The 26,616-nt window shown below is 43.1% G+C and overlaps 1 protein-coding gene across 2 annotated transcripts in view; it reads right to left on the minus strand.

The window, feature by feature from the left end:
• Positions 1 to 8,414: 8,414 nt before the first annotated feature.
• The window catches only part of mxi1 (max interactor 1, dimerization protein), a 31,129-nt gene continuing 12,927 nt past the window's right edge, over positions 8,415 to 26,616 (minus strand). Inside the window, exons 4-6 of one of the 2 annotated variants that reach the window (XM_073471214.1) lie at positions 13,867 to 13,981; positions 12,585 to 12,783; positions 8,415 to 11,629 (exon numbers count right to left, since the gene is read on the minus strand). In XM_073471214.1, coding sequence (XP_073327315.1) covers positions 11,466 to 11,629; positions 12,585 to 12,783; positions 13,867 to 13,981 — 478 coding nt within the window. In that variant the 3' untranslated portion in view covers positions 8,415 to 11,465. The remainder of the gene's footprint in view (positions 11,630 to 12,584; positions 12,784 to 13,866; positions 13,982 to 26,616) is intronic. The other variant, XM_073471222.1, reaches the window with a different exon arrangement.

The raw sequence follows: 26,616 nt of genomic DNA on the forward strand, positions 1-26,616 counted from the left end.
TGTGTTCTTAAGCTGCGCTGCACTTTCCCGAACACTTAAATGGAAGCTCAAATTCCAGTAATCACATTTATTCAAGAAGTACATGGACCATGGACAGAAGTGAAGTACTGTTGCGTCGCCTCACATCGCCTATGTGTCAGCCACAAAGCTGCACTGGAACACACTGCAAAGACTACGGCCAACTGTGTGAGAGGAAATTCCTCTCCATACCACCAGGTAGTCTGATTTGTCATTCAGAAAGGGAAACCTGCAGGTGCAGATATATTATGATGAAGCAGCATTTTTTGACACCACTCTCGCTAATACAGCCACATCTAATATCGAGAATATGTCTGATAAAAAGTTGCATATGGCAAGTGGTGAAGAGGCGCAGGCAAAAATAAGGAGAAACTGGGTGTAATAATGGATACTACAGCAAATCCTTCGAAGAGCTTTCCTTTTCTCTTACGGTTTCCCTTCACATGCGTTGTGCAACAGCCAATTCAAAACGCTACAGTACATAGGCAAAAAGCCGCAGACAAAGGCCGACAGTGCAGGACACACCACAATATCCAGGGCCACAGATGCTCACTGATGGCCCGGACAGCCATCAGCCTGGCATGTCAGTTGTCAATTGTCGTAGAAACGAACCATTGTCAAGATTCAGTGAGATCAGGCAAGATTAAACACATATTGTCGAGCTATATTTGTGATACAAGAGAAAGTTTCTGAACAACCCGCCATGTTGGCCCTGTTTGTAATCCCAGAGGACACGGCTCACAAGTGGCGTACGGCCAAGCATCCAATGCCCTCGCATCCAAAAACGCCCCCGTGGACAAGTACTGTACCATAAGTGTTATCAGTCACGCTGCCTGGGCCAGGAGTTATTTTCCTCAGAATAAAAATTGTATGAATTTGTAGTTGCTGTGGGCTTTGGAGCCAAGTCAACAAAATATTCTGTCATTTAAGCTCAGCAAGTCATTTTGAGACCCGTTCTAGCATAAATGACCTTTTCTAGCTTCTGAGTCACTGTGGAGAAATCTATTCAAACTCCCTCTCACACTCTGTGTCGAAGCTCCTTCTCGTCCTGCTGGATTAGCCACTTGAGTGCAACTGGCAAACAAGCTGCTGAAGGAGCACCTCGCCGGAAACCTCTCAACGATCTCGCTTCGTCTGGGTGACTCACAGGTCACAGCATTTCCATCCAGAGTTTTGATACTGTGCTCGCCAAAGGACTCCTAAGGCTGGACTATGTAAGGTGAGGGAGGGACCTACGTGCCTGCTGGAGCTCCGCACACTGACAGCATGAGTAACCCCACAGCAGAGGGATGGAGGGGGCTGATTGGGTGCTGTGGAGCCTGGTCGGGGCATGACGTCGACCAGCCTCCAAACCAGTTCTTCTCCCTGCAACAACAATTACTCTCACTGTCTGTCACACTGATACACACAGACACATTGCCACACACACACACACACACACACACACACACACACACACACACACACACACCTACCTTCTCATTTCAGAATAACAACACACCTCAGGTCTTGACTACATGCTGCCAGTCACCTCAGAGACATGATGCATAATTTGTTATGCTGTGAGCCCCCCCGCCTGCCTCATCCATCAGCACTGAAGGACATTTGTGGGGAATTGCTTTCTTCCTCTGATAAGGCCACTGTGATGTCAGAAGCCCAGTCGCCGTGGGGACGATGAGTCATGCGCATCATTGGAGGAACCCCCACCACCACCCCCCACCCCCAGCATATCCCCACACACTCAGCCCCACTGGCCCGCTTCATTTCACCTCCTCATATTCCCCTGTGGACTCCCACTATGGTACTATCAGTGCAGTGATAGGTTGCATGGGTTTGCTTCTCGGCAAGTGAATTGGAGGGGGGCTGAAAAACAACAACTACGATATGGAGATCAGGTCCAGCAGAGTATGAGTCATGAAGGGAGTGAAAGCGGAGCAGAGCTCCTCCTGTGACATTCCTCACAAGCGGCAGAGCCAGCCAACAAGCCAACAGTCACTGTCTCTTATTTCAATCCAGGAAACCAAAAGCATGCCAGAAACATTTTAATTAGGCGGCAGAGCCGACTTTGTCCGTTCACACACAAAACTGGTAATTCAGTTGTCAACGAAGAGCACACACATACACACACCTGACCGACGTGACCTCTGAAGACCTTCCTCTGTCAGTGGATCTGGGTGCTCTAATTCAAGCAGAGCCGACCCAAAGTACTTTGTGCAAAAAGCTGCAACAGTATTTATAGAAGCCTGACCAAAAAATAATGCTTTTCAGGCCATCCAGAGGACTCGAGGACGTCAGGTGTTGAAAGAGGTGACCTTGACTAAAGTGTAACCACTGGGAAATAAAACCATGCTTTCCAAAAATCACACTTCTATTTTTACCTACAAGCACATGATGCAGACTTCAGATCAGGCCGTGTTGTTGTTAATGTTCAGCTATTAGGTGGCAAAAATAGATGTTCAACATCTGTGTCTCTTTAATATTTACATATTTGAATACACTGTTTTTCACATTAAGGGACTGCAGTCACACAGTCTTTTTTTGTTAAGTTTGCAATGATACAAAATATAATGCAATGTAACGTAACGTGACGCAACGTAACATGACAGCGTAACAGGACATTTGAGTGTGACTTGACACAACGTAAAGTGACACAATGTAACATGACAGCGTCATGTGACACAATGTAACAGGACATAACGTAACGTCACAACGTAACGCCACAACGTAACCTCACACAACGTGACTTGACACAATGTGACTCGACACAATGTGACTCGACACAATGTAACGTCATCTAACACAGCGTAATGTATCGTAGCACAACACAACATAATGCAACTTAATGTATCAGTGTAACGTGACAGGACATGCTTTTTTTTTTACTCTTACTTTCAGCTGGTGTTTCAGGTGTGATCAGTCTCTGATTGGATGGCTCCACCACAAAGTGCCACTATACCACCTGTAATCGTTGAAAATTGACAGTGTAGATTTGTGTTGTGATGGTCTGTTTGGTCTGTCATAGCTGAGAGTCCTGTGTCAATGCTACTGAACGCAGTAAAGCCACATGAGCAGGTTTAACTTGCACAACTGTCGTTGCTACAGCAGCTCCCAGCTGAGTGAAAAGACGGCAGGGAAGCAGCAATTATAAATGACATTTCTCAAAGCTGATGGCAAGATCGGCAACATAATTAAACCGTGATCAATTAAAAATTCATGATTTTGAGTTTCCTGCAGCTCTCACCACGTTGCACTAGAGTGCAGTACAGTGTGTTGATTATCAGACAAGAGGGGTGTTTTTTTTTTTCAAAGCTATTGCCTAGTTTCCCATTTTTTGACATTTCTCCAATTTACTGACAGGCCGTGAACATGAAATAGTCGAGTAATGAAATAGAAGATTTTTTTATCAACTTTCTCAGGAAACAAGCATTTTCCGGGAAAGCTCTGAGTGGGTTTTCTTCTGATGAACCTCAGACAGGCCTCACTGGAATTCCTGTGATGTTCAGAGCACTCGGTCCATTGCATAACACAAAACACTGCGCTTCCTTTTAAATTAATAAAACATGCTAATTCAGAACTTTGTACATTTAATGTGACAATAATAATGTCCCAAACTTCAAACTCTGTAACACATCTAACTCGCACAAATAGGTTAAAAAAACGTATGGACTGAGTAGACTGATGTTTGTTTTCTTTTTAATGGACAGATGGTTTTCTGTTCCAGATGACAGACTCCGTCAGTCATCCTCTGGACTGATTTTCACAGCGGCTCTGATTGGAAAACATTCAAAAACAAACTTAATCATAAAATATTTGTGGCTGCTGTTTGTTCATACCCTCTCACTCAGTGTCTTTAACGTAGGAGTCACATTCACAGCGCTTTTGTGCAGCCTGGTGGTGCAATGAAACAAATCCAAAGACAACTCCTCAGTCCTGCAGGTCTGGACGTCTTTATTTTGTTTCATTCAAGTCTTCAAGTCTATTCTTGACAATAAAGATACAGTTAACTCAAATATAAAGTGAATATTACTGTGTATAGCCCTCATGAGACCACTATGGAGAAAGTCATCGCATTAAAGTAATCAATTCATGATTGGCCTTTGCAGCTTCTTGTGCAGAGTCTGTAGCTTCAAAATTAGGCTCTTTTAATGTCGATACTGGCTTCAGACTATCAGATAGTGGATTGATTGCGTATGAAACCGACCCTAATCTAAAGACAGATTCAATCTGATTTGTTTAAGCTCAACACTGATGTCCTGAAAATAATATATTTAAAACATCGGCAGTGTGATCAGTGAAGAAATCACTGAAATCACATCGTATTGCTTAAAACCAGTGCAGGTGTTGGTCCCTAACTTAATTATGGAAAGGTTGATTGAGGGGACATCTTTGGGATCATCTGCTTGGCCTGATAGAATCACTGTGAGAAGAAAAATAACAGACGAGGCGGCTCAGAGTGTACAGCAGTATGTTCAGCAGATTTCTGTCAGTGTGCTGATTTAATACAAACAGTCAGTCAGCGGTGACAGAACAGACAGGACACGGATCATTTCCAGGCCTCTTGTGCCTCCTAGTGGTTCATGCTGTGTTGTGTTTGGAATAATGACGTCACCTTGCTGGGTTTATTCATTTTATTTGTGAGAGTGTTTATAGGGAGTCTATAGTTTTAACACTTTAAAACAACAGACTAGTATTACCTCTTTTGCTTTAGTAAGTGGAAGAAGATTATGGTGGAATCTGCTATTCTTCTTCTACCATTCAACTCATGAATACAAAAGTTGTGATTTACAGAGCTATAACGAACTGGGACAATTTACCCCTTAATGTCTGTATTTTTAAAAAATTTGCAGAGGTATTTATTGGCTTGGAGAAAACAAACTGAATAGGAGGAGATACTACTGTCCTAGTTTTTAATATTCTTGTGTCGCTTCATAGGATGTTCCCCATTCTTTAATTACATTATCTATATATTGATTACCGAAATGTGCAGTGTTAATGCAAGTGTTGCTTTTTTATATGAATAATGAATTTTTAATGTATATTAATGCAACTAATGTTATATGTATTTGATATGTGTTGTATATCAAGTATGGACCCTTTAGATAAATAAAACCAACAAAATAAACAAAGGATAATTTCAACCAAAAATGAAAATTCACTCATCATCTACTCTACTCATGCTAATGGAAAGTCGGGTGAAGTTTCGTAGTCCACAAAACATTTCTGGAGTTTTACAGCAAAACAGCGGTGCAGCGTTCTCCTAAACAACAGAAGTAGATGGGGACTTGTTTTAAAACGTACGAAAAACAACTGAAAAAATACATAAGATGGCTCCATACAGCTCATCAGGCATAATCCAAGTCTGCAGGAGCACCAAGATCCCGAATTGATTTGAAAAGATGTTTTCGTTTTTATAAAACAAGTCCTCATCCACCTGTTTAGGAAAATTTTGCAGTGAAGCTCCACCTGACTTTCAGTCGGCATGAGGGTGAGTAGATGATGACTGAATTTTCATCTTTGGATAAACGTATCCTTTAATACAAAATACACACAGTGAATGCTCTCTAAAAAAAAAAAGGATCAGAGATGTGAGTTCAGCTGATCAGCAGGAAACACTGTCTGTTTTTTGTCCTCTAGGTGGCAGCATCTCTCTCAGTGTGACAGTGTCACAGCAGTCAGGATGCAGCCTGTGTCACTGCAGAATGGCTTTATTATAGTGTTCCCTCTAAAAAATAAAAGTTCAACAGCTTTGGAGAGGACAGAACCAAAAACACACATCTATGCAATTATAACTTCTCTGAACAAACATGTGGTTTTGTCAGAAAAAATCAATGAACCTTCGCCTGTATTTTTACTTGAGATTAACTATGAGATCACGGGATGATGTGTCCGCTCTGACACTTTATTTCAACGTGCAAAATGAGTGTGAACCTGCACATAAAGACTTTGTTCATGAGACATGCACTTCTTCTTCCATTCAGAACAGTGTGTACATTTCAACACATCCTTGTTTCTAGTTTGACATTCAGATTATTTGTAGTTACAGTGAGTTCTTCGTGTCACTGTGGGATGAAACATCTCCATTATCACTGCGTCTCTCTCTGCGGTGTAACACGGTGGTTTTCTAGCTACAACTTGGGAGGTCGAGCCTCTCAGCAATCTTTCACGAGCTGTGATCACTTGAGAAGAATATCTCATGTGGTGGATGCTCATGTGGTCTGTTAAAGAAAAAAAAGAAAACCTGTAAGTCTCCCCGCAAGACTGCTTTGATCACACAGACATCATGTGATCTCTGGCAGATTTACAGCACGTGCGTGCAGACTGCTGGAGGAAGCGTAACACGCAGCACACCGCGTTGACTAATGTGACACCTGAAAACGGTGTCAAGGGTGCAGTATGTAGGTTTGGGGAAGAAATGCTAAACAGAAGACAAAGATGTTCATTGACTGATTTTTAATGCCTAAACAAACTAAGTAAACAAACTCTTTGTTTTCATGACCGCATAAACAAACTGACCTTAAAGGACAACACAATTTCATACTGTTTTATTTTGTGGCGGACCCTGCCACCTTTCTAGCTTCAACCAATGTTCTGGGACCTTATTTTCCTCTGAGAACAGCTTGTTTATTCAGTTAGGGAAAATATAAATATTTCTGAGTTTGTATTATTGCCTCATTATTATTGTATATATTAAAATTCTGGGTTTGAATTTCTTCTCCAAAACTACATAGAGCCTCTTTAACTTAAAGTCCACTTACCACCTTTTTTTCATGGGCTTTCAGCTGCATGTCACTGTCTTCATTGATGGAATTTGCTTCATTGTCAAACTTTGTCGACTGATTGTCGTCTTTGAAGACGGTGTCATGTGGATGAAAGTTCAGGGAAAAGCAGTGATGGAATGTTAACTACTGTAAGTACATTTACTCAAACACTGTGATTAAGAACAATTTTTAGGTACTTGTACTTGAGTATTTCTATTTTCTGCAACTTAATACTCCACTACATATTTTGGAGCAAAATATTGTACTTATTTCTTTAGATACTAGTTACTCTGCATGCTGCATCAGAGCCAAAGTAGCATATTTTTAAATATAGTTTATCAACAATCAGATTAAAAATAAACAAAAACAAACACTGGGTCCAGTAATCAGAGAAATACTGAATAACTTACTCGATAATCGGCCATGTGGGTAATCTGTCAACCAGGACACAGCACTGGCGACTAGAAGATGTTTTTCTCTCCAAATATCATCTTGTGACTCACTGAAGGTGTCCTGACCCCAATCTTAGGAAAGATCATTCTATGACATATTAAGTCCCTGACAGAAAGATTCTTGCAGAAAATGGGGAATGAATAAAAGAGAAACTTGTTTATGTGCTTTCTGATCAGTGGGAGTCATGTGGATAACATATAAGCTAATATAAAGAACCTGACATTACAAGTCGAATTAAAGAGTGAGTCTGTACATTCAGCATTGAAACATCACACGGTATAAAGGAGTCAGTTGAGTCCTTCAGGTTTGAAAATCTTGGTGTTTTTATTGTAAGTATTGCATCTTCAACTTACACAGCTAGAATCATCATCAGACTGCATGTTTTACAAAGGATGGCCACAGGTTCGGAACAACGGGAGGACTCCCTACGCGGGACTGCTCGATTGTATTTGGGCTGACTCGACCCACGTGGACCCATTTGCTCAAAGTCGAGCTCCTGTGAGACCGACGTCTGAATGGAGTGTGGTTTACAAAAAGACAACTTCCACTTTGTCGGGCTGGTGCACTTTTGGCCAAGCTGCAAAACTGGAACTCAACACTCAAGGAAAGTTAACCCTGACCTGAACCACAGTCAGGACTGCATGTCTAAACCTAAACTTTAACACAGAGGTAAAAATATAGCTTTGTGATCACCAGCTTATGAAGATATGCTATTGTTTTGACTCTGCAGCAATGCCAGAAACTCTTTGTCAGACCTCCCAACTAACTTAGGCTGATCCAAGACCAGTTTGCACTGAAGTGACAGTTAAGCTCAGTTAACACACTCCTATCTTACACTGGATAAACTTGTCTTTTTATGACAAATACTCTCCAGAAGTCTGATATTTACGGATTAGCAGGTGGGAAAAAGTCCAACTGAGATCAGTCCATACTGGCCATGGACCAGGTGCCTCTCTAAAGCTCAGCCTTAGTAAGAACATGGAGCACGCACACACACACACACACACACACACACACACACACACACACACACACACACACACACATTCTCTCACACACCGCACACTCACATGAGAGGGCAGACCTGGCTTCAGCATAATCAGTTCTTATAGTTGGTTTTATCCCTTCTTGGAATACAAGTCCAGAGTAGTTTGCCACATGAGACGACACGACACAACTGCCAGCCAGTTTTCACACATTTTTATCAGACTCGTCCCAGTGTAGTAAAAACAACTCTGAAGTGGGTTGAACACCACCAGGATGTGACCCAGGTCTGCACAGGGAGTGAAATACATCTTGTCGTCAAACACGGGACCTTTTTCCTGTCAGCAGTGCAGGTTCATAAAACCAACATATGAAAACAAAAAGGAGTCGAAGGTTAATAACTTAAACAGGGGAAGAATAAATGTAAACTGTCCCTCAGAGAGAGAGAGAGAGAGAGAGGACACTGAGGTGTTCTGAGGTGGTTTTGGCATTTTTTTTTTCAATAGTCAAGCACCAAATGTGGTGACTTTCTGATTCAGTGCCAAGTCCAACAACCTCATCATAGCTCCGCAGAGAGCTTTACAAACTCTACACCTTAATGATGTCCTTCAGAGAAACCAAAGGATTTGTTCTTTGTGGTTATTTTTTTTCTTGAAATCCTCACTCAGAGGCCTTGTATTGTAAATGTAAGACACATTTTGTCATCTAAAACACAAGTCTAATAGAGACTACGATCCTCCTAATAGAGGAAAGTGGAGTTTAGACCCCTTTTATTGTGTAGTAGCTGGCTCAATATTTGCCAGTAAAGTCTTGGCCAAAGATGAGCCTTGTGCAGAGATGACCCCCCGCCAAAATAAAAACAACCGGATGGGAGAATTTATAAACAAGATGGCGGATTTTTCACCTTGTGTCAGAAGGCAGGGTATGGAGGGAAGCCATTTTAGTCATTTTATCAGCCGATCCGGTTGTTTCAGGTCCGTGTGTATCGCCACAGCACGTCGATGGGGGAGTCGACTCCGGACAAGGCTGGAGACTCTAAACAGGCGAGGCTCAGCACTAGGAGCAGCTTAGGGGCCGATTACATTTCAAGTGTCCATTGAATAAAACATCAGAAAAAATGAAAACAAAATGGCTACATTTCTTATCCCCTCCCACCCCCAAGCCCCAAAAACAATAACCCATAAAATATACAATTCTTAAAATAAGGAATGAGGAATAAGCATCAAAAAGAGGAGTAAAATAAGACAGAACCAAAATAAGTTAACTTCTTTTTCCCCATTGCTTTGTGTTCTTTGAGGGATTGAGAAATAAATATTTAAAAGGCCGGTGTTTTTCTTTTTCTTTCACATACAAAAGGATTCATGAGAGCTCCGTGAGAGAAAATGACAGCAGAAAAAGAAAAAAAGAAAAAAAAATACACAGAACTGTGGCTGAAGTGCAATTCTTAATGCCAGTGGAGTAGGGATGGCGAACATTGACATCATAACACCCGTTTTCTTCTCCAAACACTTCACACTTTTCCTCCACAGATCACCTGACCACCAGTGGAATGCCATATACAGCGTTTCCCCCCATTTATGAACATTGTACACAAGAGAGAGAAAAAAAAATTGAATAAATAAAAGGAGTGCCACACAGACTCAGCATCCTCCAACAGAAGTCCGACTGGGTCGCTTTTCTGCAACTGGGTGATAAGTTGTTCTATCGTTCGTATCGCATCGTTGAAGAGTTTTCTTTTCTTTGTTGGCGCAGCAACAGATTGAGTAACTTTCAAATGTTTCCACCAGCAAAAATACTGAACAAAACAACAGTGTCCATGCTGCCTCCCAGGATAAAATCTTTCCAAAAATTAATTTAAAATGCACGATAAACACAGGTCAAACAGTAACAGAGGCAATAGTTCTATCCATGAGCTCTACCTTTTTTTTTTTTTAAAACTCATTTTAAAATTTTAATTTATTAAACTATTTATATGTACAAAAAGAAAAGAAAATTTGTTTTTTGGACGGCCACACAGTCTTTAGGGGAGAAAAAAAAAACTGACGAGACAAAAAAAAGACTACAAGAGTTATTGCTTGTTACTGCTGGAAAGAGGATGGACATCTATTCCAAAGTTTGTTGTTGTTTGGACTTTTTCCTTGTTGCTGTTTCTTGTGTTTTTTTTTCCACTTCTTGGTTTGTGCCGTTTCTATGGACAGCTCTAAAGTAGGCAAGTGCAGGATAGCTTTGTTGTAGCTGCTTGTCGAGGGGTGGAGAGAAACCAAAACAAAAAGCACACACAGAAGTTACAATATCCGCTCTTTGAAAACGCACTGAGCACCCACATTCGGCAGGAATGTTTTTTTTCCTCCATTTTTTTTTTGGTGGTTGTTTTCCTTTCACGCTTGGTTTGAAACAATCTCGGCGGACAACACTTTGTGCGCTTTAAAAGCTCAGTGGTGGTGGATCTGATCTGCTTCCCCCGTTGGTTTGTTTAACAATAGCACCAGTTCGAGTGTCTGAGCTTGTCGCAGTGTCGAGCAGAGGTCATGAAAAACACAATAAGACATAAAGGATTAAATTCAGGGCTGAAGGGACGTTTATCAGGACCGAGCTGTGTTGATATGGCAAAGTTCACCCACAGTGTTCATTATAGTCCAGATTAGATGTGCTCCTGTTATCTGGGCCCAACACACGAACGTTAGGATGGGCTACGCAGGACCATCTCCACACATACGCACATACACACACGCCCACAGGAGAGAGACCTGAACAGAAACTCAATCTTAATGATTTAAGTGCATTTTGGATCAAATTAGGGGTTGTGTATCTAAAATTCAGACATCTGACAGCTCGAGGAAATAAAAGAAGTAAAATCAATCATTCAAAATTAAGATGTTGTAGATTTGTAAGTCTCTGGTCTCCTGTTAGAGGAGGATTGAAACCGATTGGCAGTCTCACATCACTGCGTTTGGGTCCCTTGTGTCGGTCAGGGCGGCTCAAAGTTCAGAGTTGAGAAAAAGCTCTGAGTGGAGCTCCTCCAGCAGCGCATGAGGAGGAGGAGGAGGAGAAGGTGAGGTGGGGGGTGGGGGTAACTAAAGGCTAGGAGCAGGAAGGGGCGCTGCTCAGAGGAAGGAGCTGTTAGCTGGGGGCGTGGCCGCCGTCTGAGGTGACTGGGTGTACGTATGTAGGCATGGCCGGATGGATAAACGGATGGGAGGGCAGGTGGGTTTGGCAGGGACATGGTGGTGGTGGTGGTGGTGGTGTGGGGCTCTAGGAGGAGAAGGCAAGTTTGACACTGCAGGAGGAGTAGCCCTCATCGCTGGCCATGCTCTGCAGGCTGCTGTGGTCGTCCAGGTCGCTGGTGCTGGCTGTGCTCACACTGTCCAGCTCTCCATGGGAGAACTCCGTGCTTTCCACGTCCACCTCGATCTCCTCTGCAGCCACGGATGTAGAGAGATGGAGAGAGAGAGAGAGAGCAGAGGGAGAGAGGAGAAAGAAAAAAAAAATTTAATAAAGACATATGGACGCATACTGGGGTTGTTTCAAGGATAAGGCTCACAATATTCAATGATTCTCTTAATGTTGAGAGAAACCAAAACCAACAATGTGTATTTTTCAAATATTTTCTGATCCAGACCCTGAATCTGTGGAACTCGAACTGCCAAGCCCATGTATTGCTACAGAAAGAGAAAGTTAAGAAATCTAATAATTTTTTAATCTGTTCGATTTTTTTTTTGAGACTTCTCTGAAATTCTCTTCTTAAATGTGAATATTTTCTCGTTTCTTTACTCCTCTATGACAGTAAACTCAATGTATCTTTGGGTTGTGGACAAAACAAGACATTTGGGGATGCCATCTTGAGCTGTTTCATCATTTTGTAGACTAATCAGCTAATCGATTATTAATCGACGGATTAATCAACAGTGTAATAATTGTTACTTGCACCTCTGACCCAAACATGAATGCAGATTTGTTGCACTAGTGAGTTTTTTTCTTTTTCTTTTTTGACAACAATCGAGATAAGCAGACAATACTTGATAGTAGGATGAATTTATTTTGTGAATTTTATTTTATAGTTATTAACTATGTTTTATTACGGTTATATAATGTACATAAATGTGTATCTATTTAACATGATTCGATGTGACTCATTAGAAGCTGGTTGGATCTTTATTTATTTTACTTTCCCTTGAGGAAGATTTTTCAAACCATTATCCTGGAAATTTGTGTTGATTATTTTCAGCAACACCTCACTTTGCACGCACTCCCAGAGGGACTGTGACCGGTACAACCTCAATGTCGTAAAATTAGCCCGAGAGCAGCTGGAGGGTCTGATGGTGGTGTAGTGGCCAAATTAAAATCCTGTTTAAAGACTGCGGTCCCACTCACCTTGGTCAGAGTCAGAGCGGTCGGAGCAGAGGGTGGAGCCCACACTGTCCATGCGTATCCTCTCCCCCTCACCCGGGCTGCTCTGGGCTGCAGCACCGCTGCCTCCCCTCAGCAGCTCCAGCTGGCGCTGGAGGTGCCTCTGCTCGCGCTCCAGAGACTCCAGCTGGTACTGGCTCTTCCTGTCTGCCTCTTCAAGTTTCTGGTCAGGAGAAAGAGGAGGAGGAGACAGAGAGAAGGTTAATTATGTGTACCAGGGACCAGGGTGAGTGTTTGTGGGTAAGAAAAAAGGCGAGACAAGAATAGTGGACAGAAGGAAAGCTGGAGGAGCAACTCAAACAACAGTGCTGATACACTGAAGACATACATGTTAGTCTGTTGGGGAATTCCTTTCACATACATCAAATGCAGCAGCACCAGGCAGCTGTTTTAGCATTCAGCCACCAAACTTATTGTGTCCCTCTGATTTTCCTCCTGCCATCCCTCAATGATTTCCCTCACCTGCCTTGTTTACACCGCTTCGCCTTCTTAACTCGCTGCCTCTGTTCACGTCTTTTAAAGCGAGGAGCCATGAGGGACTGATACAGCTGTGTTGTGCTCTAACCTTGTAGCCTCATGTCATGGTCACCGATGTGACGAGCGTGACTCCCGGCGATGGATCGCAACAACAGGCCGTCAATAAGCGACGGAGAGACTCAAGTTGACAGGAGAGTGGTGGTGGTAGTAGTAGTCGTAGTTATGGGGGTGGGGGTGGGGGGTCGACGACAACAATATCAGCTTTATGCCTCCCCTCTCTGTTATGTGAATGCATGCTACGCCAGGCTCCTCGCATGCACAGTACTCAGTCTCAGGCAGTCACATGTCTGTTTTTAAAGTGGATGGGAAGGAGGAGGCAGGATGTCTTAACGTGTTATATGCTCTTCAAACTGGACGATCAGCCAGGGAAATTATTACCACTGACCAGCTGGATACTGGTTCGTTTGGTGGTTTGTTTTTGTTGAAACAGTTGGATTTAATTATTTATGCGTGTAGCAAAACGTTTAGTAGTATTTAGTATTTACTTTCATAAAACAAAACAGTTCTTCCAATGGCCACAGTTTTGTTACACCTTGTTTTTTATTTCTTCAGGGTCAAATGTATTTCAAATGTATATATTTCATTTTATGCTACTAATGCTTTTGCTAGTTTGATGCTTAATTTCTTCTTTTACCCTGTGGTGGACATTTACATGTCAAACTAAGGAATCAAGGACCAACTTTACTTCTGGGTGGCCACTTATCCTCACCTTTATGTGTGCTTTGGCTTTGTTGAGCAGGCCCAGGGTGGTGTGGCGATTGCAGTCTGGTCCCAGGGGTATGAGGGCCTTCAACCGCTCCAGACACAGCCGCAGGTGAGCTCGTCTGTAGGGGGGGACAGAAAAGAGAAAGACAAACCGGATGGTTAGATGGATGTAGATCAGAGAAGGGTTGAGATCTGGGTGGTAAAATGTGAAATGTGTTGCATGCTTGTAGTTCAGGTTTATGCATTCACTTCTCCTGGCTTGACTTGTCCTGCTTGTTTGGTGATTTTAACCAATACAAACTGGTTACAAACCAGTTTCTCTCATTTGTAATCCAGCTTGAAGGGTTCTTGAAAGGGAAGTTCACCCTGTTTAAACCAGCTATCTGTGATACACCTTGCATCTCTCTGCCCCTCATGCACAGATAACTGGCTAAACACAGATGCCGAGCTATTTATATAACTTTACACCCACGACAAGTAACAGCAACAAACGTACAACTGTTCTTGGCGTATATAGTCGAGGCATCTGAGAGTGGATTTCTCCTTAAGATCTGCGATTCAGCACCTAACAGCACGCAGTTTTCTGTCATCCTGGGATGCAGGCTCATAAAGACGCACCATATTCTTACTTTGTATTGTAAACCCCCAGCTTTTAGCTCAACAACACAGCAGGTTACATATGATTCTTGTGTAAGCCTCAAGACGTTATCCTGTGCTGGTATTTGTTGCACCCAGCTTCACTTTCCCTTCTCGCCTACATTACAAACAAGTTTCAGCTGAAGGTGGGGCAAGGAGGAAAGGTGTAATGGCATTTCCTGGAACCTGTTCGCCTCGCACGCTCCATCATCCTGACAGTCCCTTATTCTGTGACTGCAGACAGGCCCCAGGTACTATCTATCCTGCTAATGGCCCTGAGTTGAGAGTTAAAGAGAGATAATTGTGGCTATAACACAATCAGTGCTCCATTAGCAGGAGCTGGCCTTTCAGCTAGCCTGAAGGGAACAGTGGAGAGACATTAAGAGTCAGTGGACTCAGCGGAGTGACCCAGACTCAGGAAGTGTCTTTGGGGGAGCCTAAAGGAGACGATCCCAGGGGATGAGAGCAGGAATTCACCACACTGCTCCCTGCTATGCTCTGCTGCTGTTAGACTGATGGAGGCGTGTGAGCGCTTGCTTGAGTGTATCTGTCTGTGTGCTTGTCAGTGTGGGGAAGGGACGTTCAGCTATGCATGGATGGGGTTGATAAGAACACGAGAGCAGAGCAAGCCATTACACCAGCGGAGTATGTGCGAGTGTGCGCTTAAACTACGTGAACAAGACAAGAGCTGCGTGTCTGGGGGAGTGAAAGAGGAGACGTCCTGATTCCAGGACTGCAACTAACAGTGATTCTCATTATTGATTCATGTGAGGATTAGTTTCATGATTAATCCATTAGCTTTTTTGTCTATAAAATGTCAAATTCCTTCTTTTGTCCAACCAACAGTCCAAAACCGAAAGCCCCTTCATTTGCTATCTTACATGACAAAGATAAGCAGCGAATCCACACATTTAGGAAACTGGAAGCAACAAATGTCGGCCATCGTTGCTTGAAAAATGCTGAATGATTTATCAATCGATTGATACTCAAAAAATGAGGAATTCCTGCTTTTCTCAATTTTATATCTCGTTAAACTGAATATCTTTGAGCTTTGGACTGACAAAACAAGTTTATACAGTCATGAAAACAATGAGTCTCTTTATTTAGTTTGCCAAGGCATAGAAAAGTCAGTCAACAAAGATCTTTCTCTTCCCCAACAATACATAGTGCACCTTTAACGACCAAACGATTGAACGATTAAACTAGTAAATAATTGAAAGTATTCCTGAGTTGCAGCCCTTCTGTAGTGCTAAAGGTATGGAAATCACAAACGCCTACAACACACATGCTCTCAGTCTGAGAGTTTGTGCTGATGACTCCCAGTTCAGCTCAGGTCATCTGTCTGTGCAATCAATTCTCCTAACAGGAAAAGGCAGAGTCCACCTTTGCTCTTTATCTGTGAAACGTCTATCTGTGTTCGTCTCATCTGAACCCCTACACCATCATCTTTGCCCTTCCAGTCCACCAACACACACACACACACACACACACACACACACACACACACACACACACACACACACACACACACAGATATCAGCTGGCAATTAATCACATTCGACTCTCTAAACGCAGCTCCACCTGGGAGAGGTCTGGGACACGCTACTGACAATAATTCAGAATATGCGTCTCACTGATTCCAGCTCTGTTCAACACTCTAATTTGGATTATTTCCTGATCATGTGGAAACGGGGCATTAAGTGTATTTTACTTCATTTTGCTGCCTAACCATTTTCAAATTAAGTAGGCCACGCACAGGGAACATTTCAACATTGCTGATATGGCAATAAAATATTTATAGCGCAGCTGTAGCTGGAGAGCACGAATACCACTTCACATTAAATGCAAAGAACAAACACATAATTCATAAACATCCCATTTTTGTGCCTTAAACTTGCACACTACTCTGGTATGCTCTTACTTTCTCCGTAGTCACAAATGCACACTGGTAATGTATGGGCTTGTCTGTCTGTCTGTCTGTCCGTCCGACCGTCCTGTTAGGCGTCTAGTTAACAAACTCCAGACACAGGAGTATACGATCTTCTCCTCCACTCCCATTGAGATTAAAACAACCATCTCAGGAGACAACCTCAGATAACCCCTACTTACAACCACTCGTGTCCGTCTCCAAATCCTCCGCTTCTCCCTGACCCAGCTGACATGACGGATGTGCAGGGAGGATGGGTGAGGAGGGAGGTTACTCTGACCGCACAGAGTATCACCGCATTTCTGGCCACTGCTAAAATATCCAATTATGGTTCTTAGCGTTAAGACTTCTATTAGTGAGTGCGGTGCGAGGCGTCACTTGTTGAGGCTGCTGAATCACCACTTTTTGCCAAGTCAGTGAGAAACCACAAACACCCCTCCACACCCACATGATGATGATGATAAGAAGGAGGAGTCTGTCCTCTCTCAGCACTTCAAGTCCTGGTTCTGTCCTTTTCACAGCTACTCAATGTTCTGTGTGATCTGCTTTTAAAGCAACACATGCTGCTGCTGCTGCCTCGCCATGCCTCTCATTGATAGATAGACGGACATGTGAGACGTCTCCGTGACATTTTGTCCTAATCTCTGGGTGCAGGACGTGCTCTGATAAGTACAGAAGCCCCCAAAAAACATGAAGAGGGAGTGTCTGAGGAGCAGTGTGACTGTGAAAGAGCGTGTGTATTGTTGAGTTCTTATTCTCAGCAAGAAAATATTTTAGAATGACTGGTCAATTATGTCCTCACAGGCAACTACAGATAATGTGGGAGACTGGTTTATCACCACCAGCACTATCTCCAATTGTCTCACTAAGGGGTTAAAGGTCATAAGCTACTGGCTATTGGTGATGCCCCCAAGACGGGTCATTAATCCCTGAAAAGGCTTGTTTATCATGTAGACCCACAGCCAATGAGCTTAGACCGTTTGCAGCTTACTATGAGTGGTGGCTTGTGACCACAAATACCTGCCTGCTGCAGCCAGGATCCCTCTGCCACGTAACACAGCAACCAGCAACCAGCAACAGAGCCTACTTTTTGCCCCAGGTTCTTGGAAAAGACTGGTGCCAGTTACATAAACAGCTATGGATTTACCGTGCAGCCCCGTAACTTCATGCCCTCGGCCGCTGAGGCTTAGGATTGTTTTGGTACACTATGTGAAAGGAAGTGACATCACAGGATGACAGGCAATGTCAGTAGGTTGCTGTTAATGTGGCTTTCATCAGGGGGTTACTGCTCTCTTGAGAGGAGTGCTCACTAGGAAAAGCATTTTAAAGAGCCAGAAGCTTTCAGTTTGAGACAGAACTGGAAAAAGATCAACAAAGTGACAAAGGAGTAATCATAAATCAAAATATCCCTGAAGCAGACTATAGTAGTGAAGGCTGCCGCTCTGCACTTTGTATCTCCAGGGTCTAATGAATGACACAGAGAGCTGCAGGTCGCCTGAATGGGGGACTCTTCATCTGTGGCGGATTACATAACACGTGGCCAGTTGCTACCAGGACCTGTGCTCCAAACTGTCACGCACAGCAGGGATATCAAATCCCTCGCTGACAATAACACAGCACAGGCAGAAAAGCCTGTTTTTTCCTTGTACTGAGCAGAGGGAGATTCCAGGGAAACTAAGCGAATATAACTGCATGTTTCATGTTGTTTTTATTTGGTTTGTTTTAGTTGGTGCCTTGTGGGCATACCTTAGGAAACAGCTGCTTTTGAAATCCCACGATCTCTCTGGTTGTGAGGCAGTGAGCTCCTGTGGACCTGAGTCTTAATACAGATCGATTCATAATGGAGCTGGCTATTCAAAGGAAACCACATCTAAAGCTGCTGCTGATCTCCCACGAGTTCATGGGAGTTACCGGGAGCTCACAGTGTAAATATGCACAGTTTCTAAAAGCATTTATAAAAGAGCTGTGTAGACACAAGCTTTGAAAAAGGTCAGTTTAATGTGATACATCAACACAACAAAACTTCAATTATTGGTGGCTTGGTTCAGAAATGATTGAACGTTGTGAATGATGAAGAATGTTTTACACTGGTTGCACTGGTGCGCCCAACTTCTTTCACTTAGGTGCACCAGCACATAATTTTGCAGCGCAGGTGCTGATAAAGGTGCAGGTCTTCCTTCACTGCTGATCAGAACAGTCAGTTTGTTACTTAGTTACATTCCAGGTTGTCAAAAGAATCGATACTTTGATTTTACTTCTATAATTTGTTTAAAACAATACGATATCCGTTGTTGCATGGATATTTACATTATTACAGATGTGTGCACGTTGTTACTAAAAAAGGTCAAAATAATCCTATTTTGTGCATCCAGCACTTTGTTTTCTTTCTGCCATGGTACTTGCATGAGGTATTGAGTACTGTTTTTGTGTACTAGTAATGTATCAAAGATTCAAATTCTGTTATCGTTACAACCTTGGTAATCCTCTCCACTGATTTATTACCTGCTACACACCTATGACAACAAGGAGATTTCAGGTGTGCTAAATCCTGATGACACAACTTGCAGGCTCGCCACAGACACAGTCGGCCTTCCCTTTCCTCCTGAGACAATGGGGCAACTTCCACTGTACCAGCATGTGCATATGTGAACGTGTGGCTCTTTCGTGTGTGTGTGTGTGTGTGTGTGTGTGTTCCTGTGGCTCGTGTTCCTGATGGGCCCCAGATGGGTACGCAGGCAGGCAGCTCCTGCCTTTTGGCTTTGACATGTGAGCAAGCAGCCAGCCGGCCCCGGGTCACTGCACCACACCTTTCCCCCTCATCCACCCTCCTTTCTCATCCAGACTCCCCATGAATCACGTGCAGGACTCTGCCTTTATCTCCTCAATCTAACAACTTCTGCCTCATTTATACGGTTTAATACCACTGAGAAACACAGAGATGTGGTTAACAATTACTATCATGATCGGTGAGTAGATATTGAAACAAATCTGTTGGGATTTCTGTAGCACTCTTCCTCTCACCATAGCTGTTTCACTTGTTGTTGAAATGCGTCAAACTGCCTCCGATGTAATTGAAGCAGAGTCCTTTTTAAAGAAGCACTTTGAAGCTCTCCCTGTTGGTCTGGGAGAGCTGCCCACCACAGCTCTTACAGAACCTACGCACATCATATGTACATCTCTCGTCAGTGCAGCGAACAACAACAGCTCTGCACTCAACCTCACTCGTCCTTGTATTATCCATGCACATACACACACACAGCAAATCTGCCTTTGCATGGAGGGTACACACACCTCAGTCTGCATGCACACACACACACACACACATTCTAATATGTGATATCTCTTGACACAAGCTGACAAATACACCTTTAAATGTTTGTTAATGTGACGAAACAAGTGTGAAGGCATCAGCAAAGTGTAATTCCAACATCATCAAGATGACAAGAGCAGTCAGCGCAGTAGTGACTTGAAAATATTCCAATGACTCTGGAGGGATAATGTAAGAGAGAAGTGTGATAATATTGTAAACAGGCTGTTGTGTGAGAGATGAACACAGACAGCTTTTAAATTCTGCTTCCAACACGTCCTCAGTGCTGTTAAAACACTAAAACATAAGTCGCGTTTCCACCACAGGAACTTTTCCCAGGGACTAGGAACCTTCAGAGAAACTGTGTTTTCGCAGCAGGGACCAGGGTCTTAATGAAGTTCTGGGGACATTATTTTGACCCCCCTAAAGTACTTTTAAAAGTACAGGAACCTTTTGGTGTGGGGCTTGCTGCACTGTACATTTCCGATTTTTTTTTATTTTGAGTTGTTTTGACACTTAATGTTGAGAGTAAGAAAAACAAAACGGAAATTTGTCTTATTTCTCAAAACAAGCCGTACAGTTTGAATCTATTATCAGCAATTTGCCAAATATATTTATTGGCACATAAATACACATAAGGAGGACATTCTTGTCTGAGAGACAATTTATTGTTTTGAAGCCTAGATTATGTGCTATGAACCACATCTAATTTTCCAGTATTTCCCTTTGTTCTTCCTTTTTTCTTAATCGGACAAACATTACATATTTTCTTTTTGTTGTGCAGTGATGTTATTCTGAAGGTTATTCTGAGTAAATTACATGAGACATTATTTTACTTGCTCAGATGCATCCTGTTATTTCGTAAGCATTACTCAATGGCTATGTTTACAGTTAGAGAGCCATCCAGACAATTGCCCTATTTTTCTGTAACTTGCACAAACTGAAAGCCTCGCTCGATTATCAGACATAAATTTGTGCTAATCTGATGCCTGAAGCTTCTTGTGGGCAGTGGAAATTGAGAGGGGACAGCGCAGAGCAGAAAAAAAAGGAAATGCATATTCATGTGAATATAATAAATGGCCATAAAAGAACACCTGGGCCTGAAGAGTGACACCGAATTGTAGTTTTTCTTCTATTCTGGAAACTAAAGCAGCTGAAAGCAGCACTGACAAAGCAACCCGAGTTTCTGCTTATTTTTCATTCAAAGTCCTCTGGAACCAGCACCGTTAGTCAAAGCATGAGCGATGGAGAAAAAAAAAATATGGCTGCCCTAGATTCCAAACTTGTGAATACATAAATAATGGATAACTTCTCAGGCCATCCAAGATGTCTGACATAATTACTGGACGTGCTCTTAAAGGGGAGGGTCAGATTTCCAGCCCAGATACCAGTCAATACACTTCACTTTGGCAAATCCCACACCCTCTCAAACCCATTTAACACACACACACACACACACACACTTTGACCTACTTCTAATACGTGCAGAGGGGGAGGAAATCTGACCCTTCACCCAGTTATTACACTAATTACACATCACCAATGACTGTCTCAGTGGTAAATCTCCTAAATTGACATCCAAAAGGAAATTAAGACGTCATTACACGACCCTCTTAGGGGGAAAAAAAAATGAAAACTTGACTTTGCGAGGGAGTTCTTTTGTTCCTCTTCTGCCCGACTCCTTTTCCAGTGTCGAGGCTCATTTAAAGCAGCCGCAGATCATGACTCAAAGTGATGTCAAAGATTACTGGAGTGATTAGACTGTTTTGTACTGCAAAGCCTCATTTAAAGTCGACTTAGCTGTCGATGTCCATTGAGCGCCACATCACATCAGCAGCAAATTATCGCAATTATCTGTTTGGTGGAGGGCAATTAAATCAAACGCGAGCAATGTGGGCACAGATGTTTTTCTTTCCATTATTTCACGTTTAAAAATAGCAAGCAGTGAGATGCTGGTCGCTTTAATGGTCCAGACCTGTCAGAGAGGCGAATCACATGTGGGGGCTCCATCTCCCAGATCATACATAGTGAAACAACATGTGAACATGTGGCACACTGATCCATACTCTGCAGATGGTGACATACAATATAGATGGAGAAGAGCAGGGCTCAACACACATGGTAGCCCGTACATTTGTTCCCCATGATGCTTTGCTGTGGCTGTGGGAATCGCTGTTGAGCATATTCAAAACTGTGTCACAATAGTTTGACCAGCAGTGAAATACAATGAAATGAAGAACTTGCATTTGGCTTATTTAATCAGGAAAGTAAACCTGACATGTGCATTGTACACAAGAGCGTATAATGTAACACAAACACACAAAACGATCAGGAAACACAACGCTTCTCTGTGTTTGCTCACCACCTTTTGTTTACTGGCTCGCTGAGCGAACACAAAGAGCAGGGCTGTTGTTTCTGCTAAAGATGCCTCTTCTAGGATTCTCTGTTTTTTATGCCCCCTATGTCTTTCTCTCTTTTATGAACGGGGTGGTGGTGTCGTTCTCCCTCTCACATGACTGCTGTCGGGTTGTACAGCCAAAAGTCACATGTTTTCCCATACAGACAGTGGCACCTGACTGAATGGGTTATTTTTTTTTTTAATAGGGGAAACTACCACTCACTGGGTTGACTGCTGGAACAGTCATCAAAGAGCCAACAGCCTGACTGCAAAACTGGCGCCCACCGTATGTGCTTTAGCCAACTACAGCTTTATTATCTGAGCTATAAATGGCAGGTTCAGGAAATGACAAAGGCAGATGGCGATTTATATGCTGGATTGGTCTGGATTAGGATGGCAAAGTCGTTATTCTAGGTTTGCCTTCTAGTTGAAAACTTTGTGTTGACGATTTATGATTTGACAGATGGTTCTTACATTAGCCTGTGAATGGCACGTGACGTGTGACTCGTGTTGTAGTGTCACTGGACAATACATTGGACTGCCACAAACTGTTAAAACCTATAGGACTTTAAATGACATCCTCAGACGAAGGTGAGCAAATACAGGAGCTAAACATCTAAGCTTGATATTTCATCAACTGCCGATGCATCACAGTCCGTCATGTTTCTACACGCACACACAAGATTAGAGCAATCTTTGCCCTACAGCAACTGTAGGCTCTCTTTTTCTGACAGACTGATGCTTCCCTCATCTCTTTTATGAAACACGGACAGATGGGATGGATGCAGAGAGACAGAGAGGGTGAGAGATATAGAGAGTGGGGGAGGACGGGGAGTGTTCTGCCTGTGTAATCTGCCCAGAAACTAGCCACGGGCACAAACGCGAGGCAGTCTGTCAGGAGTTCCACTGGGTTTGGCGATGGCACACGACTAAAATCTACTTGTCCATTTCAAGTTTTGACTCAGAATTTTGTATCAATGTGACATGTTGAGTCAAATACTATGAACTACAAGAAAACACAATAAAGACACGCATGCTACGCGTTGAGCACATTCATCCAAAGAGCCCCGAGTGTGTATATTTTATGCATGGGTGGCACCAGTGGAAATTTAACCCCTAACCCTGACAGTTAAGAGCTATGCTCTACTCACTGAGCAACAAAGGACACTGGACTAAGTGAACTAAGCCAGTTATAGTATGCTCTTTGTTATGGCAGTGACAGCAGGTAATGAGGCTATTTGACTGTAGGTTTTGTTGATCTCCACCTGACTGAACATGAAATGAGGAAGAAGGATGGAGAACTTTGCATCTATTAATACAAACACACTTCAAATATGAGCCACTCTTCAGAAAAAGAAAATGCTTTATGTGGGTTATGATAGCCTGTGGCCCACGTCCTAAACCGTTCAATCATCCACTGAGGGTTTTACTACGCTGTCCGAACTGACAGCCAATTGTTACGTTTGACAAATAGGGCTGAGGAATGAGGGGAATGCTCATCTCTCTCCCACTCACAGAAACCGCTTTCTGGTCTACGGAATTAAACAATTACAACAATTACTAACAAGTCTTGGGATTCCATGGGAACTCTGCTGGATGATGACCCATATTCTGGTTAGATGGCAGAGGGAAGAAAAAAAGAAATGCAGAGGTGGTGAAAATGCATAGATGCACGTGGGCGGGTGGGTGGGAAAGGGACTTTGATATTTCTGAGCATTCAGGCAGTTGTGACCTCAATCCCAAAAAAGAGATTCAGTGTGTGTGGAGGAGAGAGTATTGCTCTGACTGGCAGTAAAGCTCACTGTAAAAACGCATATGGATTTAGGGCTGAAAACTGGGGGCTATAAAACGCAATCGGCATTTAAAAATCAATTTGGACGGGCAGGAACTGCACAACCAGTCCCAAGGCCACGAGTGGTAAATAAAGTGAAACGCAGTTGATTACTAGGCAGACCAGCCCTGTTGTCACGCCAAATCTGCTGGAGCCACTCCAAGCCACAAACAGCGTCCGCCATGAAGCATAGCAACAGCGCAGAGGAAGGACAGATTGGGGAAAAGTGGAAAGCAAGATGAGTGAGTTCGAAAGGAAAGGGATGAAAGAACAGTGCAGCAATTTGCCCTCTTCAGACAGCAGCCACAGACATGAACACGTGCTCACATACACATACACACACTGGGAGGGGGGGGGACTTGCACTAGCTGTGCAGCCCATCACTAACACACGGATTAGTTCACACGTGCACACTGCCTTTTAATCTGCTCCACTGACAAAGGTTGGAAGTGAGAGAGAGAGAGAGAGAGAAGAGGAAGAAGGCGAGAGATAAAGAGATGGCGTTAACGTAAGAAATGGTCAGAAACAGAGTCAGAGGGGGGGAGGGAGGGGGATGGAGTTAGTGGGACAGAGGGGAATAGAGATGAAGGAGGGGACATGGCTTTAGGTGCACTGTACAAGAATCACACCAACTAAAAGTGAAACAAGCATTGTAATCAATACACCCTGACAGATCACGTGACCTCCATCTGTCCAACCAGTTTTTTTGAAGAGAAGTTTTTTCACTTTAATTTCGTTAGTGGAAGGATGGCGTGCAACAACTGACTTGAACTGAAACCCTTACTCTCCCCTTTAGCCCCGTGTGATCAGAAGGGTAAGGCCAGAGGCTTTGGATTAAAACTCCAATATGGCCTGGCTCCTAAAATGGGCCTGGTGTAAAGCCAGGGAGATATAGCCAGATGTTGACTCTTGGGACAGGGAGTGGAGGGGGTTGCCCTGTCAGACCATATCCTCTTTACAGCTGTGGATGTGTTTTAATACATTCAATAGAGGGTGGGGCGGGAGTGTAATCCAAATATTCTACATCAACCTTTAATGCGCAAACACGCGTTCATGTGTCCTAACACTCACTTTCTCACTCGCTTGGGTTAAACTCGCTAATTTGGGAAGTTACTTAACCCAGTTGCTGCTGGGGTTAGACTTCTCAACACAGAAATGGCATTCAGTGTGCGCACTGATGATGAGAAAGGATGTGAGGTAGCTGATGTGAGAGTAAGGGGTGGCGACTTCTCTCGCTGCTTCTCCATCTCGCTGCTCTCATTGGTGAAAAGGCTAACCTCTATGATTGGTCAGAAGGCAGTTGTGTTTCCCTCTTTTTCCCCAGCTGTACGGCTAAAAATAGAAGCCATAGTCAGATTTACCTAATTGAGTCTGTCTTGTGTCTTCAACAAGCATCCTATTTTCCCCCCCTTTCTATCTTTGTCTCTCTCTCTCTCACACTCCTTAAGGTACAGATTAAGTTAGCTCAGCTGCTAACATGGCAAGCTGCTACAGGAAGGAGGAGGAAGACAGAACGATTTTTTCCTGGAACGGTATGTAAACGCAGCCTCATCCATTTGGCCCAAAGTGGGCTTATTAACCAGCCCGACACAATGCTCTTAACGGAACAGGTCACCATGTGGGAAGAACTAAACACTTTGCAGAACAGTGCATTACAGCCTGAACATGCAGTCCCTGTTTCAAGTTGATCCGTTTTAACACCTATGAAGAAATATCGCTGCAAACTTTCCATTTCAGACATTTAAAATGAGAACAAGGCTTAAGCCTGCTGACTAAGCCCGTATGCCCGTCTGGCCTTATTCCGTTTGGCTACCCTGTCCCTCCAGAGTGCTGTGTAGATGCACTTTTGCAGGATAAGGGCACAACAAGAAGGCACAGAGATAAAATGAGTCAAGGGTCAGAAGAGCGAGACGAGACTGGAGTGATGGGTGAGCCTTCAAGGGCCGACATCCAGTCCCCTGTGAGGGGCCTTTCCACACCTGTCTACAGAACATCTGTGTGGGGATGGATCCTAAGGATGTGAGGCTAAACAATGGTGACCTCTTATATTACACCGTCTTCTACCATTTGACAGCAAACCTGAAGGGAATGCAGGGATTGTATAGAGATGCATCTTCGCTAGGAAATTCTCAAGCAGCTGATGTCAATCTCAAATTAAAGCATGTAATAATGAAATTACAACAAATGAAAACAGATTAGCTGGTTGTAGATAATATTTTTTAGATGAATAGCAATTCTCTTTTGAAAGATTATGTCTCGATGCACAAAATAATAAATAATAATCTGATATTTAAAATCCTTTTGACGCTACGATCCCTTGTAACAATTTTGAAAGACCAGCAAGTTGGATGACGAAAGTAATTGACCAAAAAATGTATATCACACTTTTGTTCTAAGTGCTGAAACCCTAATAAAAAAATATGATGCATCGATAATTGTTCTAGAATCGAATCGCAGCAAATTTGAAAAAAACTTCGACAGTAAGTGCTGAGCTTATATTAACATGCTAACATTGCTAAAGGTCCGCTCATTCTTACTTTGACTCATCCTCTAGCAGTGCTGTGTCTCTCTTGTCACTGTGTTAATTACAGAGCGGAAATGCTCACTGTGCACACACTGACACAGTGGGAGTATGGATGAGGCTTTGCGTGCTGC

The sequence above is a fragment of the Pagrus major genome, chromosome 1 (assembly GCF_040436345.1).
Source record: "Pagrus major chromosome 1, Pma_NU_1.0".
Taxonomy (NCBI): domain Eukaryota; kingdom Metazoa; phylum Chordata; class Actinopteri; order Spariformes; family Sparidae; genus Pagrus; species Pagrus major.